The following is a 20,280-nucleotide window of genomic DNA, read 5'->3' on the forward strand; positions in this document are numbered from 1 at the left end:
CGAGGATGTCACCACCAGCCAGCTTGATGAATTGGCCACTGCTTTTACCGCCAATCACCCCAATTCTGTTAGATTTTTTTATTTTTATTTTTTTGCCCGGATTACAGTTCCTTTTTTTTCCTTGTATGTATGTTTCAACGATACTTTACTGTCATTTCTGCAGTTTTCATGGGATTGATAATTGAAGATAACAGGGTTTGTTTCACTTTATGATTTGTTTGAACATTTGTTTTGTACAGTTGGCTGAAAGGATTGTTGTTTCAAATCTGCATAAGAACACAAAGAAATCATTTTCAGAGACGTAAGTGCTTCTAAATTTCCATCAATCTTGGGTTTCTTTTTTTTTTTTTTTTTTTTTTTTTTTAAGTAACTTTTGATTTGGGAAATTGGTTGAGATCTGCTTTGTCATTGTAGAATCAAAGATATGCACAATCATTTTAATGAGAGATCTGGGCTGAAGCCTCCTTGGATTGCAGCTGATGTTTATGAAATAATCATGAAGGTATTCCACAACTTTTCCTTTGATAAATTTCTTTATCAAAATACAAAGCAAATGGGAGTTCTAGTTTTGTATGCTTCTAGTTAGTTAGAGAAAATGTTGTTTGCAGGAATATAATTATGTTATATTGTTTAACATACTGTTTATAATCAATTTGACCTTGCCAAAACATGTTAGTAGTAGGAAAACTTTTAGGTATTTAGTGGTCATGGAACATGGGTTTTGGTTTATGACTTCTTTGGTGAACACATGTTTTAACTTTGACAAGGCCTGGCATTTGTCTGGTGGTGTGGAATTGTTTTCCTGTTTGGCTACTGTAAAGTTTAGGGTTGATTTCAAATCTGTCAGCATAAAGCAACCAAATGGTGGAACTCGAATTGGGGCTCGTGGTTCCAATCCCAGAACGTTGAGTGAAATCTCAATAACATTACACAAAAATCTTGAAAGCCTTAACAGAAATGACAAACACATTTATGCTCTTTTTCACCCATAGTTTTTGAAGAAAATAGTTTCTTGGTGTTGTATTGACACTTTCTCTGAGATCTTTGCCCTTGACACAAATCTCAACATTCTATTTGTTTTGGTTCTTCTTTCTTTAGAATGCTCGTTTGGATAGTGAAATCATCTATGACTGGGATGTTGACTATGATTACTTTGGTTTCAAAACACTTGAGGACATCAACTACCATGGTAGAGACTGCAAAAAGGTCAAACTTATGTCATAGACCCTTTGGGATTGGAGATCAGGGTCTTGCAGATACCTTCATTTTGCATGGCATGGCATTTGATTCGCCAGAGGTTAAGCTAATTTTGGCACGGCAAATTCTTCACTGTACTCCTGTGGATTCCAATAATAATACTCGGTTGTGATAATTAACTTGACTATTGACCGCAGGCCCAACAGCTTAACAAAGACATATTTGAAATATGCCACCATGCTCTAAAGGATTCTGGTGGGTTGGCTGTGAAAGAAGGCCCCAGTGAGATTTATGATGGATGTCCAGTGAGTAAGGTATGATGTGTTGATAAGAACTTCTATGCAACTGCACGGGAGCTCAGTGACTGCTTATATATGAGTGTTCTGTTCATATGTTGCACTGCCTTTTGTTTTAGGTATGAACTATCTTCTTTCAGCTGGTCCCATTTCTTCCATCCCCATGATGTATCTTCAAGGATATGGTTATCCTTAGATTTATTTTTACTACAGCAGGATATAAAGTTTTCCCTTCTAAAAAAGCCAAAAAGTTTTGCAGTCATCCATGTTATAATTGAGACTACTAGCTGGCTGCTTAGATATCTATTGGATTAGCAGAGAATTCTCCAACCTATTCCCACTGCTTTAACCAAGCCAAATTCTTGGAAACAATGAGTCTCTGAGCTCTATACTTACAATAGTCTTTATCTGTGGTGAATTTGTTGTGGCAAACAAACATCTCATTCATGACTTAACTGAGATGGGTATGTGGTCTCCTACTCTGGAGAACAAGATAATTTATGAGGATGGCTCTGTTCTAAAAATTTCTGAAATTCCTGAGGAATTGAAAGTTATCTATAAGTGTGTATTTATCATTTGTTTCTTGTCTTCCTTTTTCCCTGCATTTTTTACTCCTTTCTGTGTTCATAAAGCAATGGACATGACCCAGAAACAGATCGAATTGAAAGCTAATCTGTGATGGTCAATTGAAAATTCAGTTGTAGTTCCTCACAGTGATTTTGTCAATAGTGACTATGGCCTAAACCTCACTGAATGTAAGCATTTACGCCCATAAACCTACTCTTTCTCTAGCCCATCAATTTTTTGTTTAACTCAATTTTGTTGCTGGCCAATTGGGTTGCGCTGCTTCGCCTTAATTAGAAAGCTGAGTTTTAGGCATTTGTTAGATAACAAGGAAGACACTGTAAAAGTGGATGTTCTTTTCAGGGAAAAAAAAAAAATCTGTTTGTTTCATGGGAAAAAAAAGACGGGAAAATCACGAGTATTTTTCTTGATGGGTGAAGCTGTGCTGCCCATGCCAATGCTCCCACTAAAATAAAATAGAAGTGAGTTGGGTGATTGGAGCATGCCTAGAGCGACAAGTGGACGAATTCGATAATGATTTCTTTATCAAATTTTAAAGTCTTTTGGATCATGCAAAATGAAAAGAAGTTACTTCTTCTACCATAATAAAAAATGACAATTAAAAATTGTCATATTATTATAAAAATATTTCTATCATTAAAATAGTATTATTATATTTTATTTACGTTTTATTTCTCAGTACGGATGGATTTTATTGACACTTTTATGATTTAGTGTAAATATTTGATTTCAAATTTTATTTATGAATATCTTTATAAATATATTTTGTATATAAATTGATTTTTTGAATATTGCTAAAAATATTTATTGTAATATTTTTAAAAATAAATTTTGTAAATAAAATAAATATATAGAAGTGTTTACATAAAATTTTATAAGGTTTAAGAGAAATTAATTACCCATATAATTTATTTACACCTTAATTTGATTACCCGAATGACATTTATTCATATTTTTGCTCGAGGATTTAGGTTTAGGTGGTATTTGTTTTTTTACTTAATTCTAAATAGAACCTTAATGTTTAATAGTATTAAATATTAAGTTGTTTATTTTTATAGTATTTTATTTTTATTAAGTATTAAAAAATAAAAAATCAATATATTATTCTTTCTGTATAAAAAAAGTTGTATATTTTGATTTTTTTTTATTTAGTAAAAAAATTATAATAAGTCATGAAAAATATAGAAAAATAAATAATCTAAATTCTGAAAACAAATTATTTTGAGTAAAAAATAAAAAAAACAATCATCATCTTAGTCTAGCCTAAGATATGAGATATTTATAGCCTAAGATATGAGATATTTTATAAAAGAATAAGATAAGAAAAATGTGACAGAAGAAGAAAAAAAAAAAAAAAAATCCTAATTCTCGAAGTGGTCCTCCACCAATGAACACAAAACCCGCGCCAAAGGAAAAAGAGCGGCAAGGCATGGTCTCAAATGTTGGCATTAGCATAAATTTGTAATTAACAGAAGGAAAAAGAAAAAGAAACAAGAAGAAAAGGAGCAACAAGTGGACCCTACGCCTTCAACACCGCACTGCCCAGCGCCCATCCGCGCCATTCGCTCCAAAAAGGCCCTCACTTTCTAGCGGGAAAACTTCAAAATCCCCACCAACCCATGTAGAGGGAAACCCTAATTACAAATTTCAAACTCTCTATCTTCTCTCGCACACTTCTTGTGGAGGCTCTTTATATATATATATATATATATAGATATGGGGGTGTGCTGGTAGTGGGTGTGCAAGGAACCTGTTCGACGGAATTCCTGAGTAAGAAATAGTTCGAGAAAAATGTATGTGGTGAAGAGAGATGGGCGTCAGGAGTCGGTGCATTTCGACAAGATCACGGCCCGGTTAAAGAAGTTGAGTTATGGGTTGAGTATAGATCACTGCGATCCCGTGCTTGTGTCTCAGAAGGTGTGCGCTGGGGTCTACAAGGGCGTCACTACCAGCCAGCTTGATGAATTGGCCGCTGAAACCGCCGCTGCTATGACTGCCAATCACCCCGATTATGCCTCGGTTGGTTTTTCTCTTTTTATTTCTTTCTTTTTCTCCATTTTGTCTTAAATACATAGGTTAATTGATTATGGGTGGTCATTTTTGAAACTTGGTTCTGTTTTCCTCATTTTCTTGGGCTTTTGGTCACGGGCTTAGTCTGATTTTGTGTCAAAAGTTTTTGGTTCTTGTTATGATTAGCAATTACAAATTTTGGCCCTTTGGCTTTTATTTTTTATTTTTATTTCTAGTGTTTGATTCCCGGTTTAGTTGATTTTGAGATTAATTTTTAGAAATCTCTGGATCTTGGTTTGGTTTATTTTGTATCTATGTTTCAAAGTATACTTGACCGTCCTTTGTATGGTTTTCATGGGATTCACAATTGAAGATACAAGGGTTTGTTTCTATTTTAATGATTTATGTGACCATTTGATATGTACAGTTGGCTGCAAGGATCGTTGTTTCAAATCTGCATAAGAACACAAAGAAATCATTTTCAGAGACGTAGGTGCTTCAAAATTTCCATTAATCTTGCGTTTCTTTTTTCTATTTTTTGATTTGGGAAAATGGCTGAAATCTACTTTGTCATTGTAGGATCAAAGAGATGTACAATCATTTTAATGAGAGATCTGGGCTGAAGGCTCCTCTGATTGCGCCTGATGTTTATGAAATAATCATGAAGGTATTCCAACTTGTCATTTGATAAATTTCTTTATCAAAATTCAACTAAAATGGGAATTCTAGTTTTGTACTCTTCTACGTAGTTAGAGAAAACGTTGTTTGTGAGAAAATGATTATGTTATATTGTTTATTATACCGTCCTTGCCAAAGCATGTTAGCAGTTGGAAAATTTTAGGATTTTAGTGGTCATGTTACATGAGTTTTGGTTTATGACTTCTTTGGTGAAGTTTGTTACTCATGTTTTATGTTTGACAAGGCCTGGCATTTGTCTGGTGGTGTACATGTCTGGATCTTGACGTGGAAATATAGAATTGCTTGTCCTTGACACAAATCTCAACAATTCTATTTGTTTATTTCTTCTTTCTTCAGAATGCTGCTCGTTTGGACAGTGAAATCATTTATGACCGGGACTTTGACTATGATTACTTTGGTTTCAAAACCCTTGAGAGGTCCTACCTCCTGAAGATTCAAGGGAAGGTTGTAGAAAGGCCTCAGCACATGTTGATGAGAGTTTCTGTTGGAATTCACAAGGATGACATTGATTCTGCTATCAAAACATACCATTTAATGTCTCAGCGTTGGTTCACTCATGCTTCGCCCACTCTTTTCAATGCAGGAACACCAAGGCCCCAAGTATGTTTCACACGCACATGAACTAGATTTTATATAACTTGTCCATTTTCCTCTCTTTCTTATGTTTTTATTTATTACTTTTATTAGTTGATTGTGGAATATGCTGTTAGGATCCTTTGCTTGAACAATGTACATTGGTCTGTGCTAATTTCTGTGTTCTGTTATGTGCTGACAGCTGAGTAGCTGCTTCCTTATTTGCATGAAAGATGATAGTATTGAAGGAATATATGACACTCTAAAGGAGTGTGCTGTTATCAGCAAGTCTGCTGGAGGAATTGGTGTTTCTGTTCATAACATTCGTGCCACAGGAAGTTATATTCGTGGAACAAATGGGACATCCAATGGCATTGTTCCTATGCTACGGGTGTTCAATGACACTGCCCGTTATGTTGATCAAGGAGGAGGCAAGAGGAAGGGTACAATCATTAAACCTTGCTTTATTTTGCTAAGGGTAATGTTAAAAAATTTGATTGTGCCTTGTGTAAACGTGATAATCTCTGCATACAGGTGCTTTTGCTGTGTACTTGGAGCCATGGCATGCTGACATATTTGAGTTTCTAGATCTTAGGAAAAACCATGGAAAGGTATGGCTGGATTGGCTCAGATCATTGTCATATGACCTTGATTTATGAAATTCTCTGTTATTTTAGTTTTTAAATATCTTCACTTGTTCTATTGTATCTGCTTTCTTCACCATGTGCAGGTGTTGAACTACAAATAACCATAATATCTGTTGTTTTTTTTTTTTTTTTTGCAGGAGGAGCATAGGGCTCGAGATCTATTTTATGCTCTTTGGGTACCTGATCTCTTTATGGAAAGAGTTCAGAGTAATGGGCATTGGTCCCTGTTTTGCCCTAGTGAAGCTCCAGGTTTGGCTGATTGTTGGGGTCAAGAATTTGTGGATCTGTACACCCAGTATGAAAGGGAGGTAATCATTCTGATTTTGTTTGTGTTTCTTTGAAATGTGATTTCTATTTGTGTTTTGTCAAAATTAACTTCTAATTTCACTCTTTTTTTTCTCTTAGGGCAAGGCAAAGAAAGTTGTCCAGGCACAGAATCTCTGGTTTGAAGTTTTGAAATCCCAGATAGAAACTGGAACCCCCTATATGTTGTTTAAGGTGGTTTATAAATTCTATGCAAAATCATTTCTGCTCCCATGATTCTTTTTATTTGGTGGTTTATGTTTTAATTTTGTTCTCTCTTTCTCTTTCCCTTCTTATAGGATTCTTGCAATAAAAAAAGTAATCAACAGAATCTGGGTACCATTAAATCTTCAAACTTATGTACTGAGATCATCGAGTACACCAGTGCTGATGAAACTGCTGTATGCAATTTGGCATCAATTGCTCTACCGCGATATGTTAGAGAAAAGGTGTGTCATATGATTGACATGTGTGTGTCAAAATTACTTTGTTCTGATTTGTAATTTTCTATTTGGTTAGGGGGTTCCAATGGAATCAAATCCTTCAAAGCTTGTTGGGAGCAGAGGTTCTAAGAATCGATTTTTTGATTTTGACAAACTAGCAGAGGTCTGATATCTTTTACCTTAGCACATGTGTTTCTGCTTTTGTTTGTTCATTTGTTTTATTAGCATCTAAAAAATCAGCATGTAACTCTGTTTTTTTTTTTTTTTTTCTTTTGATACAGGTTACTGCAATAGTTACATCAAATCTGAACAAAATAATTGATGTTAACTACTACCCGGTAGAGACTGCAAAAAGGTCAAACTTGCGTCATAGACCCATTGGTCTTGGAGTTCAGGGTCTTGCAGATACCTTCATTTTGCTTGGCATGGCATTTGATTCGCCAGAGGTAAAGCTAATTTTGCAGGGCAAATACTTCATTGTGCTCCTGTGGATTCCAATGATACTCAGCTGTGATAATTAATTTGACTATTGACTGCAGGCTCAACAGCTTAACAAAGACATATTTGAGACCATATACTACCATGCTCTAAAGGCTTCTTGTGAGTTGGCTATGAGAGAAGGCCCCTATGAGACTTACGATGGATGTCCAGTGAGTAAGGTATGTTGTGTTGATAGGAACTTCTATGCTACTGCATGGGAGCTCCGTGACTGCTTATATATGAATGTCTGTTCTTCTATTGCAGTGCCTTTTGTTTTGGTTAGGAACAATCTTCTTTCTGCCTATCCTATTTCTACCCTTAATGTATCTTTGAAATTTAATTCTACAAGACATGAGGTTTTCCTTTTAAAAAATGCCCAAAAAGATTGGCAGTTATCCATGTTGTAATCGAGACTACTACGTGCTAGCTGCTTAGATATCCATTGTATTTGTAGGGAATTCTTCAACCTGACATGTGGGGTGTAACTCCTTCAAGTCGGTGGGATTGGGATGCTCTTAGGAAAATGATATCAGAAAATGGAATAAGAAATTCACTTCTTGTAGCACCTATGCCCACTGCTTCAACCAGCCAGATTCTTGGAAACAATGAGTGCTTTGAGCCCTATACTTCCAATATCTACAGTAGGAGAGTTCTAAGGTTTGTTTTGCTACCCTAACCTGTTCACTTTCTTAGATTTAGTACTTTTGTTGCAATCTAAGTCTCCTCTTTCCTTGTATCTTTGTCAGTGGTGAATTTGTTGTGGTGAACAAACATCTTCTTCATGACTTAACTGAGATGGGTCTTTGGTCACCTACTCTTAAGAACCAGATAATTTATGAGAATGGCTCGGTTCTAAAAATGTCTGAAATTCCTGAGGATTTGAAAGTCATCTATAGGTATGTATTTATCATTCGTTTCTTGTCTTTCTTTTTACCCACATCTTCTACTCCTTTCTGTACTAAGACAATTTCTTGCAATCAGGACTGTTTGGGAGATCAAGCAAAAGACATTGGTTGATATGGCTGTGGACCGTGGATGCTACATAGACCAGAGTCAAAGCCTGAATATACACATGGACCAACCAAATTTTGGAAAACTTACGTCCTTGCATTTTTATGCATGGTCCAAGGTATCAACTTCTTTCACTTATGCTTGATGATGCATAGCTGTAATGGTTCATAAAGTGGTTTACTAATCTTCTTATGTTGTTTCTTCCTGTTCATGGACACAAAAGGGCCTGAAAACAGGAATGTACTATCTACGGTCACGGGCTGCAGCTGATGCCATCAAATTTACTGTTGACACCTCTATTCTCCAGGTGATTACTGGTTAATTGCTATGTCTTTACCCTCTCAGTTAACTTGTGTATTTTATTGAGATGTAAAATCTTCTGTTCGTTGGCAATGCAGGAAAGGACCAAGACAGCAGATGATGATGATACCAAAATGGCACAAATGGTATGTTCCCTAACAAATCGTGAAGAATGCATGGCTTGTGGAAGTTAAAGAGTTGTATGCGACGTAATTGGCACTTGGGTTGCTTTTGCTTGGGATTCCTTTCCGGCATGCTCTGAGACGAAAACCGCTTGCCCATTCACCAGTCTCATAAAAATGGCTTTTTTAAATGTTTTAAGATATGGGTTTTACATCTGAGTATTCAGATGGAAGTTTATATTAACCTCAACTTTCTGTATAGCTTTACAAATGGTGTTGGTATTTCTGGATATGTATTTGTTGGTAAGTAGGATCCTCAATGGCAAATATAAATGGAAATTGTCTCAATTTCAATGCTTTATATTATGAATTTCAGGCCTCTGTACTCAAAGAAAACGACATATCATCATATATCGAGATGGTCAATTGAAAGTTCGGTCGTAGTTCCTCCATTATTTTGTCAGTAGTGGCTATGGCCCATGCCTCACTCAATGTAACCATCGAGGCCCATAAACTCTCATTCTCTAGCCCATCAATTTGTGGTTCGCTGATGATTTAACTCATTATTGCTACTGGACAATTGGGTTGACCCTGTAGCTTCCCATAGGCTGCTTTGCCTTCGTTAGAAAGCTAAGTCTTGGGCGTTTGTTAGCTAAAATTCCATGTACATACCACCATCAATGAATCTTGAACAAGCAGAGGGGCCCTAAGTATTCATGAGGAAGACTCGGTAAAAAGTGGACATCCTTTTCAGGGAAAAAAAGAAAAATATGTTTGTTTCATGGGAAAAAAAGGAAATTTTTCTTTGGGTGAAGCTCTGCAGCCCATGTCAATGTTGTGATTGTGAAATTCACTAAAATCATGTAGTAGTGAGAAGTCACTTGTGAAATTCAACAAGGGGACCAATTCAATAATGATCTTGTTTTGTTTTTGGTGATGATACATCTGTATATCTCTACTTGGTTGTTTGAGCTTTCATCCTGCTTGCTCTTAGGTTGGACCATGGCGACCACCCTATTACTATCATTATTGATCATTATCGAAGTTGTTTGGACCACTCTGCTAAATCAATCCTCCTAAAGGAGATGGTGTGGACATTTATCCAATAACCAAACTAGCTTTGCTTGACCTGTTTGATGAAGTAACTCTCTTTGTTTGTCCATGTGATTTAGGGTTATTTAATTAAAATGCTTACTTTGGAAGAATGACATCTTTTTGGACGAAAATACCCTCCATGGAGCTTCTTGTTTACACCCATTTGACATCAAAAACATTTTCTTATAGAATAACATAAAAAGTGTTTTTATCTTTTTAAGCTCATATTTATAATTTAGAATTCATTTGATAGTAATTTTAAAAAATGTTTTTATTATTTTTAATACTTAAAAATTTATATTATTCAAATATTAGAAAGACTAGAAATATTTTCTAAAATTACTACCAAACGCAATATTATAAAGTGGGGAAGATTTTGAATATTGACCCCAGATATCGAACTCAGATTCGGTCTCATACCATTTTCTTAGGAAAAAAAAAAGATTAATTTCCACCATGAATAAAGTTATAACAAGAAGACCGGATATTTGCAAGAGCATATGTCATCCATGAAGTCACAAACCTAAAGCCAGCTTCATTTTGTTTCCTTTTATGCTTGGCCTTTTGCTCTCGTTTTCTACATTTTCTGCCATTGACATTGACCATCTCCAAATTGAAAGTTCTAGAAATCTGCAAGATAAGATGACGGATTTACCATAAAACTATGAACCCTTTTGCTGTGGTGTTAGAACCGGACAAAAGAGGTTGCCCATGACCTTAGGCAAATTAACTAAAAAACAAAAGAGAACATGTCAAAATTGAACTTCCTCTACATTCTTAATGGGGTTTTCCCAACACTTTATATATAAAATATATATATATATATATATATATATATATATATATATATATATATATATATATTTTTTTTCTTTTTGGTGTGGTTCAAGAATTGGTAAAACATCCCCCTTGGATCAAAGATTTGGGTCAAAAGCATGGTGTTGGTGGGAGATATTATTTGCTCTAATTGGTTGGGAGTTGCATGTGTGCCAATTAATGATTCATTTTGAACCAATTTGAGTTTGAATTGACAATTGTAGTGTTGTTGAATCTTAACCCTAACTTCCCCAAAAAGAAAATAATAATAATTGTTTGATAATAACGTTGTTAAAATCACACCAAAAAAGTTTATGTTATAAATGATAGGATTAAAGTATAAAATAATGATACCAAATATAAATAAATGGGTATAGTCAGGTTTAATATAAGTGCTATAATGTTGTTGGTCACGTGTTTTGATAAATACCGAAGTTATCATTAATAAAATAATCTTTTAATAACTCAAATATGAAAAATAGTTTTTTCGATCGGTTTTTTATATGATGTGAAAGTTTTGGACCATTTTTAATTATTTTGCATAACATTTTACAAAAAACCTAAAATTTGAAGTTGTGTTTGGTTTGAAAAACATTTTATAGTTTTCATTTTCTATTTTTATTTTTTTATTTGATTAAAAATGTGTTTAATTAAAAAATGTGAAAATTAGTTTTTGGAAATGAGATATGTAAAATCTGGTGTCATTTTGAGCTTTTACTAAAATAAATTCTATTTCTTCTCAAAATAAAAAGGAAAAACAATCTAAAAATGTCAATCAATTGTGGTTTACTTTGATTCATAAAGTGTCTGTGATGAGCACTTGGATTTTATCAAAGAATGTCAAACTTGGACTTGTTCTTATTTTATCAAAGTATGTCGCCTACTTTTCTCTTGTTTTAAGTGAACAAAACTATATTAGAAAAACCATAATTTAGGAGGAAGGTCGACAAGAGATTTGCTTAGTGGCAGGAATTTTAAACCTCTCTCTCTCTCTCTCTCTCTCTCTCTCTCTCTCTAGAAGGTCGACAAGAGATTTGTTTGGTGGCAGGAGTTTTAAACCACTCTCTCTCTCCCTCTCCCTGACTCCCTCCCCCTCTCCCATAACAAAAAGAGTCAGTTTTTTATCAATTGAGGCACGAGTGAAGTGAAAGAGCGAGAAAATATATTAAAAGAAAATATTTTTTTTAGGATTGTATTATAATTTTTTTAAAATTAATTAAAAAATTATATATTTTTAAATTATTAAATTTTATATTAAAAAATTAAAATAAATTAAATGAGTTTAATGTATAAATTGTTGATTTTAAATATATATTTTTATTTTTTTTCCTTCCAAATTTTTTGAAAATCAATAATTTCAGAATTAAAGAAGTAGGGTTAAATTTCAAATTAAAAAATATTTTCATCTTTTAATACTGTATTTAGTAAAAGACATAAGTCTTATTATTTTTCGAAAATATCAAAATAAAGATAAAAAAGTATGTAGTATATGATTGAGAGTTGTATTTAAATATTTATTTTGAGATGGAAAGAAGGCTTTTAAGACTCCCCAAAGGTCTAGAAGGTCCAAATGAATCTTTCAAGCCTTCCACTGTTGAACTTATAAAAATTATTTGTGACATGGAGGCTGATGAAGATGCCCATGTGCTAATAGCTTAATCAAATGCCAATCTTGTTGAATCAAAGCATGAGATTAGCAGCCTCAAAGTAAACTAATAGTAGAGTTGAAATTTGGGCAATTTGATGGGAAGCAAACAAAGATAATGGTCCACCCTTCACTTCCATTACATATAGGGTCAAGCTTTTTGAATATAGCCAAGTAAATACCATTCTATTCTATCCCTCTTCCATCCATATCACACAAGAAAACAAAGAAATAAAAATAAAATGAGAGAGAAGAAGAAGAGAAGCTCTGAGAATTTGGTGGCCCATCTTCTTTGGTGGACATTTCTATGTTTGGCAGGGAAAAAAAAAAAAAAAAAACTTCTTATGTTGATAACTTAAGAGTCGGTTTGGGAATGATGTTGAAAGGATTTTGAAAGCGATTTACCAAAAAAATTATTTTTATGTTTAGATTTAGGGAAGTACTAAGAAAAGAAAAAAATATATATATATATTAAGTAAATGAGTTTTTTCATATTTTGTTTTATTATACAAAAAAATAAATCAAATAAATTAAAATTAATTAAAAACTTATTTATTTGTAAATTATTTAAACTTTATATAAAATAATTAATATAAGATGAATGAGTTTGAAACAGTATATAAATATAATTTATTAATTTTAAATATATTTTTATTTTATTTCATCATTTTCTATAAACAATTATTTGATAGCTAATTCTTTTAAAAATCATTTATCTTTTTGTTTTATGACACATTACTAAAAAAAGGTATTAAAATATATTTTTATAAGCACTAACACCATTATTTTCCTTGAGCGTTTCCACCGAAAATAATATAGGTATGTTTGGTTGTACAAAGTATTAAGAAAAAATAATATTAAAAAAAAATTATAATATGAAAAATATAAAAGAAAATCAAATATAATTAAAATTAGTTAAAAATGATGTATTTTTAAATTATTTAATTTTATATAATAGAAGAAAATAAATAAAATAAACATTAAAAATTATATAAAGATAATTTATTAATTTTAAATACATTTTTAATTTTTATTCACTTTTTCTTTCCTCCTGTTTTTCCTCTTTATTTACTTTCTTTTATACTTTTTCTCAAATTCCATAACCAAATCATAAATATCTTTACTTTTAATAAAAACATTTTTAGCCACAAGTAAATACTCCTCTTTTTATATTAAACAAAAAAAAAATAGAGGTTATCTCCAACAGAGGGTTTTATTTCATTTTAAATATTTAGTATTTTTTTTTTCATAATACATAATTTTGAATAAAGGGTAAACCCAAAAATAAAAAATAGAAAAAACCCACAAAGTCAAATTTTCAAAAATCAAATATTGGGACTTTAAAGAGCATTGTTGAATGCGACAGTGGGTGGATTTTCAACCATTTTTTTCCCACTACTTCATCACTTTATCACTTTCAACATCTGAATCTTCATTCTTCACTGTAAAGGTAATAAATTGGCATGTGAGCTCTCAGCTTTGACTATGACCTTCCCTTAAAAAATGGTAATCTAATAATAATAATAATAATAAAATAATAATAATTTTATTATAATTTCCCCACATGGGCTAGAGTTGAAAATGAAAAAAAAAATGTTTTTTTATTTGTTTGAATTGCTTTTTATTTGTTTATTTATTATTATTTACTATTTTTCCTTTTGACAAGAAGAATTGAGAACTTTAATTCATTATTTATTTATTTATATAATCCCAATTGACATTTTCTATAGTTATTCATATTTCATTAAATCAAAATAATTGTTTTTTAAACCTATTTATCAATTTCCTGAAAATAATTTTAGTTTTACTTTATTAACATTTGTTAAAAAATAATTTATTCTTAAAAAATTGTAATTTTTTTATTTTTATAGAGAATAATAAATATATTTTTAAAATTATTTCACATATGATTTAAGTAATGTGGCTAATTTTTATTTTTTATTTTTAGGATTTAAGATTAAATTTGATAACATTTCAAATAATATACGTAAATTCTTGCAATAATAATTTTTAATTTTTTTTATTATTTTAATAAAGTTTTTAAATAATCAAATCTCTTACTTGTGAATACTAAGTAGTTAGCTTGAGCCTTGAGGTAGTGCACATCCCCAGATCACTCATCACAACTGACAATATACGGATCATTTGTCAAACTTTTGACTAAAGTAAACGCTGACCACCGTCTGAATCACCAATCCAATACTTCCACATCACCCGACATTGCCGCTACTGGCCCCACACGGAGTCACACGGATCTGATCCTTGTCTCTGGGCGGTGGGTTGGCCACTTGCTCCAACCTCTGAGCTATCTCCTACTTGTTACTCATAAAATAAGCTTGACGGGTTCACAATTGTGATTTCTGGCATAATATTTTTATTTATTTATTTTAATCATATTAAATGTCATATTATTAAACTTAAAAATTAAATTATAAAATAAAAATACCTCTCATAGTAGCAAAAAAGAAAAAGAAAAAAAAGCATTTTACAAAAAGCAATTTTACTTTTAAAGTTATAGCCTTGTTTTATAAAATTAAGATACCATTTAAAAGTAATTATAATTAAAAATATTTTATTATAAAATTATTGTATTCATAATAAATGCTTTTAAGAAAATTTATTTTGTATTTTGATGTAAAATTTTTTTATAATATCTTTAATAATTATTTTTGGAATAATCATTTGCCATAATTCTTATAAAAACACTTGAAAAAAAAAAACAATTTTACTAGAGTCCGTTTGGTAATGGTAGTAAGAAACATTTTTAATCTTCAAAACAATTGGGTAATTAACAAAATTTAGGAAATAGTTTAAAAATTTTTTAAAACTTACTTAGAATGTTAAAAATAAATAAAAATAGAATAAGTGATTTTCTTAAAAATACTTCCAAAAAAATATTTTCACTAAAAACACTTTAGAGCAAAAATAATATCAAACACACTCTAATAAGTGTATGTTTTGGAGTGATTTTAAGAAATGTTTATAGTATTTCTAACACTTAAAATAAAAAATTTCAATTGTTAGAAAGATTAAAAATGTTTTCTAAAATTATTGCCAAATGAACTTTAAGAGTTTGTTTCTTGGCGATTTTAAAAAGTTCTTTTAACTTGAAAAATATTTTTTAAAATAAATAGGTATTTGACAAAATTTAAAAAACACTTTTAAAAATTGCTTATAGTGTTAAAAAATTACTTGTAATGTTTTATAAAAAAATATTTGATTGATGGTTTTTCTAAAAATACTTCAAGTAAAAATATTATCTAACACACTTTAAAAGTACTGAAAAAGTGTCCAATGTGTCCTAAAAATTCTATTTTCTGTTATTTTAAGAAGTATTTATATGCTTTCCATCGTTTGTAAAAAACTTTCTTTTCATAAAATTTTCAAATTTCAAAAATGCTATAAATATTTCCTAAAATCTCAACCAAATTATTCATACTTCACTTCAAAACGATTCTCAATATTTTTAAAAGCCAATTTTAAATATTTATTTTTTAAAAGGAAATGTATCCGAATGTTAGATATTTGAAAATTTAATCACCCTCAAAAGTTCCCTAACCATATACTTATTGAACTTAAAAATAAGCTCCTTAGTTTGCACAATGTGAATCCAAATAATGTTTTAATTTTCTTGAGAATATTTACCAACCATGGAAGCATTTTTCTTCAAAATTAAAGATAAAATAAAGCTTTAATAACCTAATAGAGATGGTTTAAAATAAGGATAATTACAATGAAAGTTTTAATCAAATAACATTTTACACAAGTTCTTTTAATAATTTCTATACCCTTTTTAAATTAATTTTTAAAATAAAATTATTGTATATATCCAAAAATTCTTATTCAACTTGAAAAAAAAATTTTCAATTCAAAAAAGAAATAAAAAATTAGATTATATTTTATTCACGAGAAATACTTAAGAAAGAAAAAAATATTAAAAAAATCAAATATAATTAAAATTAATTATACATACATGTATTTTTAAATTAAACAAAATAAGTACGAAGATACATATAAAAATAATTTATTAATAGTTTTTTTATTTTTTTATTTTTCTTCCTTATCATTTTCCCCATGTATTTTCTCTCTAAAAAAAAAAAAAAAAACAAATAAACCCTCCATTGTTAACATTTCTTTCAAACCAAACAGATCAGCTAGACATCCAAACAAAATCATCACCGCCACTTGCAAACCCCTACAAAACCAAATCCATAAACTCCAACTTGGACACTTGTGATGGGTTCACCCTTGTCGACATTTGCCAACAAGTCACTTCCTCAAACCGCCAAACCCGCCCACAACCCCCCACGAACGACCCCCACCCCCCCGCCCTTCCTTGTCGGCTCTAAAATCTCCACCGACCCCATTCCCACTGCCTGTTACCGACTTCCACCTTCCTCAATTGTTTTTAGTTTTCGTTCACACCGGTCCTTTTTGACCCTCCTGCTACAAGCTTCCATATCCTTTTTCTGTCACCATTATCTGCAGTTTTTATCATACCAAGAAACCAATTTGTCAAACCCCTCCGGTGTGTCCACACCATTTTTTGTTTCCTTACATCGGAAGATCCATTTGGCGGTTCTGATCAAGCCTTAATCTCTATATAAATGCTGTTCCATTCTGGGAACGAAGGAGATTGATAGTTGACTGCTATTGTGGGGTTGGGGTTCAGGTTTTTTGGGGTTCATGTGCGTGTTGAAAGTGGCGAACGCGAGAAAATCTGAACAGAGATTGAGGGTTGAGGGGGTCAGGGACGATGAGATGGACGCCGGCGCTGCCTCAGGGGTGATGTTTCCGGGGCATAACAGAGAGAGGGAGATGTCAGCAATGGTGACTGCTCTCACCAATGTGGTGGCCGGCCACGTTTCTGATGATCTGGTGAACCAGACTGGCTCTGACCCCTGTTGTTTGCTGGGTTCTTGTTCGTGGGGCGCAGGCCACAAGAGAGGACGAGATGATCAAGGCCATGTCTCTGAATCAGTTTCCACTATTTCTAGAGCTTTTGGCGATCTTTCACATGGAGGATCATCATCTTTCAGAGGTGACTCTCTCTCTCTCTCCCTCCCTCCCTCTTTACATACACTCTTTCAAATCATATTTTTGCAACCTTGGAGAGGGATAATTAAGTGGAGGAAGACAAATGACAAAAGTAATAAAGAATGTGAAGCCCAAAGCCTTCAAACATTTTTGCATGTAGTAAATACACATGACATATCTATATATAGTTGAATAGTGAACTTCCTAAAATCTTTATCACTTTTTGGTTAAATTTTCTTATTCTTATTCTGTTCTATATATATGTATAAATAGTTGGAGAAGGTTCAGTGTTGAATACGAATACAACGGCAGCCAGTGAGAGTTCATTAATGGTTCCCACATATGAGTATGTTGATACGTACAGAGGAGAGCCAAGGAGGAGATACAGAGGAGTGAGGCAGAGGCCATGGGGGAAGTGGGCAGCTGAAATAAGGGATCCCCACAGAGCTGCCAGGGTGTGGTTGGGCACATTCGACTCTGCTGAAGCCGCAGCAAGAGCTTATGATGAGGCTGCTCTCCGGTTCAGAGGCAACAAAGCTAAACTCAACTTCCCTGAAAACGTCCAGCTCCGGCCATCTCCCTCCGGTTCTCAGGCGACCCAGTTGGCCATTTCCGATTCTCCAGAAACCCTTTTCTCGGTTCCTTCATACACCAACCCCATTGTTCAATCTCAACCACTTCACCGGAGCCGGAGCTCTGAGCTTCCCGGAGATTACCTCAACTATTCTCAGATGGGTTCGAGCTCTTCCGATTATTTTCCGAGGCAGCCCATGAATTTATTAGACCAAATGCGCCTGGCTTCCCCTTTACAATCTTCGTCCTCGTTGTCTTCTTCTTCTCCTCTTGGTTCCTCTGTTTCATCTGCTTCATCATCTCCACCTCCTTTTTCCCCGTTTTTTCAGCCACAGCCTCCGTCCGCCGGTCAGAGTGGTGGAGCAGATATTCCGGCACCGCCATGGTCGGACACCAGCCTGTGATTACTGGTTCCTCTAGATTGTTCGTTTGTTCCTGTTCGTGATTTTATACATTAGTTGTATTGTTCTAATAAACCCACCAAACAGCCCATTAGAATCAGAGGATACATCATACTCGGCCTTTTGTATTTGATTTCATCTCATTTTCGATACGAGAAATAATAAATACGTAGTTTTTATTTTTCAACAGCCTCTTAGTTTTATTTATTTGGAAAATTCACTGATATATTATATAATTTCTATATGAAATAAAAATGTATTATTAGCCAACAACAAAAAAAAGTTATTACCATCTGATCTGAGTTTGGAATGTGATAAATTTAAAAAATGTGATTAAAGTAAATATATATATATATGAAAAATGTGATTAATATGAAAAAATATGAAAGATATTTTTTATATTAATAATTTGTTTGAAATTAGTTTTTGTTGCTTAAAACACAAAGATATTTATGTTTAAAATTTATTAAAATTTTGTTTTTAAAATAGAGTACTTTTTATAAGAAATCTAAAGTGTTTTAGGATATTTTTCATAAATATTTTGATAAACAATACCGAAAACATGATAATAAATAAGATTTTTTTACATTTTATATAATATATACACTGTTGTAATAATTTTTTGAGTTTTAAAATAAAATTTTATTATTAAAAATAATTAAAAGTTGTTTTCAAAAACCCTTTTTTTTTTTTTTTGGCAACCCATACAAATTGGATACTGATATTTCATGGGATTTAGGGCCCGTTTTGCGGTTTTTTTAAAATTTTGTTTTTAAAAATTGTTTACAAAATAGAGAATAAAAAACAAATTTTAAAAAAAAAAAATTAAAACAAGATTGTTTGGCAAGATGTTTAAAAAAATAGTTTTTTAAAACAAAAAACAAAAATCTTGTTTAAATGAAAGAATTTGTATTGTTTTTAAAAACAATATTTTACTTTTATTTTATAAAAATTTTATAAATTTAATTTATAATAATATGAAATCAAATTCAATTTAAGTCTTATTTTAAAAAATTAAATCTATAATTATGTATGAACCGGATCAGAAATTGGTTGACCTATTTAGCTTAACCGATCGAAAAGTATAAAAACATTCTCTCTTTGAGGATGCTTGTTCAACCGGTCAAGGTTAAACCTCAACCAGTCGAGAATCGGTTGAGATACAACGGTTACCTACCAAACATTAAATGCTAACAACTAGTCAACTGGTTGAACTAGAGCTCGATCGGTCGAATTTCTAACGACTAGTTTAGTTGTTTTCTTCTATAAAAAGACTTCAATCTTCATTCCTAACGACCAAATGCACCTTTCAATTCTAATTTTTCTTATACACTTGAGCCTAAAAGTTTTGTAATAGGATCTTGTGAAATTATTTGTAAATCTTTGAGATGAAAGGAAAATTCTAAGTGTGAGATATCACTTAGGGATTTTCAAAAGTAGGGTATCTCTTGAAAATTGTAAAGGGTGCTTAGAGCCAAAAGTCCAAGAGGGTGGATTGGAACCATAATCCAATTATATTGCTTGAAGGCTTGGTTTGGAAGCCTTGAAATAGTGAAACCTCAAGCTTGGAATTGAAGTTAGAGGAGAGTGGACGTAAGCTGAGTTGTGTCGAATCGCTATAAAAATCTTGTATTTGCATTATCTCTTCTCTACTCTTTTACTTTATATGCGATCATCTTTATATTGTTTTATTATATATTTACATATAATTGTTTTTTGCATTCATATAATTTAAATTTGTAAAAAGAGATCATCACTCTATTCACCCCCCTCTAAAGTAATTACCTTGGTTGGATTAGAATAATTTTTCTAATAAAAATGACTATAATTTTGTAATTATAAATAAATTAAAAAAATATGGCTTTTAATAAAATATAAATAGTAATATTATAATAAAACCATAAATTATATTTTTAGTAGAAAATATACTACTTTATTATATGTTTAAAAAATACTTTATTATATTCATAAATTTTTTGTATTAATGAATTTATTATTTAAGTTTTAAATTATTTTTAAAAATGAATAGACTTGTTAATAAATCTAA

General features: G+C 31.8%; 2 protein-coding genes and 1 long non-coding RNA gene across 3 annotated transcripts; all 3 read left to right on the forward strand.

Annotated features, from left to right (window-relative positions):
- LOC117919205 lies at window positions 1–2,317 on the forward strand. The gene is made up of 4 exons (XR_004652045.1): window positions 1–301; window positions 415–502; window positions 1,099–1,297; window positions 1,395–2,317. It is a non-coding gene; the product is annotated as an uncharacterized LOC117919205 (long non-coding RNA).
- A 1,249-nt stretch (window positions 2,318–3,566) lies between these two features.
- Window positions 3,567–9,101, forward strand: LOC117918967 (ribonucleoside-diphosphate reductase large subunit). The gene is made up of 17 exons (XM_034835965.1): window positions 3,567–4,097; window positions 4,516–4,577; window positions 4,668–4,755; window positions 5,124–5,387; window positions 5,563–5,803; window positions 5,895–5,971; window positions 6,145–6,315; window positions 6,413–6,505; window positions 6,610–6,759; window positions 6,830–6,916; window positions 7,035–7,199; window positions 7,293–7,412; window positions 7,688–7,890; window positions 7,980–8,129; window positions 8,215–8,362; window positions 8,468–8,551; window positions 8,643–9,101. Exons 1-17 carry the CDS (start codon window positions 3,870–3,872, stop codon window positions 8,736–8,738), a joined length of 2,427 nt encoding a protein of 808 aa, XP_034691856.1. The 5' UTR covers window positions 3,567–3,869; the 3' UTR covers window positions 8,739–9,101.
- Window positions 9,102–16,594: 7,493 nt separating this feature from the next.
- On the forward strand, window positions 16,595–18,420 carry LOC117917479 (ethylene-responsive transcription factor ERF110-like). The gene is made up of 2 exons (XM_034833774.1): window positions 16,595–17,263; window positions 17,533–18,420. The coding sequence occupies exons 1-2, from the start codon at window positions 16,909–16,911 to the stop codon at window positions 18,234–18,236; spliced, it is 1,059 nt and encodes a 352-aa protein (XP_034689665.1). The 5' UTR covers window positions 16,595–16,908; the 3' UTR covers window positions 18,237–18,420.
- Window positions 18,421–20,280: the final 1,860 nt, after the last annotated feature.

The sequence above is a fragment of the Vitis riparia genome, chromosome 7 (assembly GCF_004353265.1).
Source record: "Vitis riparia cultivar Riparia Gloire de Montpellier isolate 1030 chromosome 7, EGFV_Vit.rip_1.0, whole genome shotgun sequence".
In the NCBI taxonomy this organism is placed as follows: Eukaryota; Viridiplantae; Streptophyta; class Magnoliopsida; order Vitales; family Vitaceae; genus Vitis; species Vitis riparia.

Coding starts and splice junctions, on each gene's coding strand:
- LOC117918967 (XM_034835965.1), top strand. CDS start 3,870: ATGTATGTGGTGAAGAGAGATGGGCGTCAGGAGTCGGTGCATTTCGAC. Junction 4,098..4,515: donor ATCACCCCGATTATGCCTCG/GTTGGTTTTTCT, acceptor TGATATGTACAG/TTGGCTGCAAGGATCGTTGT. Junction 6,316..6,412: donor ACACCCAGTATGAAAGGGAG/GTAATCATTCTG, acceptor TTTTTCTCTTAG/GGCAAGGCAAAGAAAGTTGT.
- LOC117917479 (XM_034833774.1), top strand. CDS start 16,909: ATGTGCGTGTTGAAAGTGGCGAACGCGAGAAAATCTGAACAGAGATTG. Junction 17,264..17,532: donor AGGATCATCATCTTTCAGAG/GTGACTCTCTCT, acceptor ATGTATAAATAG/TTGGAGAAGGTTCAGTGTTG.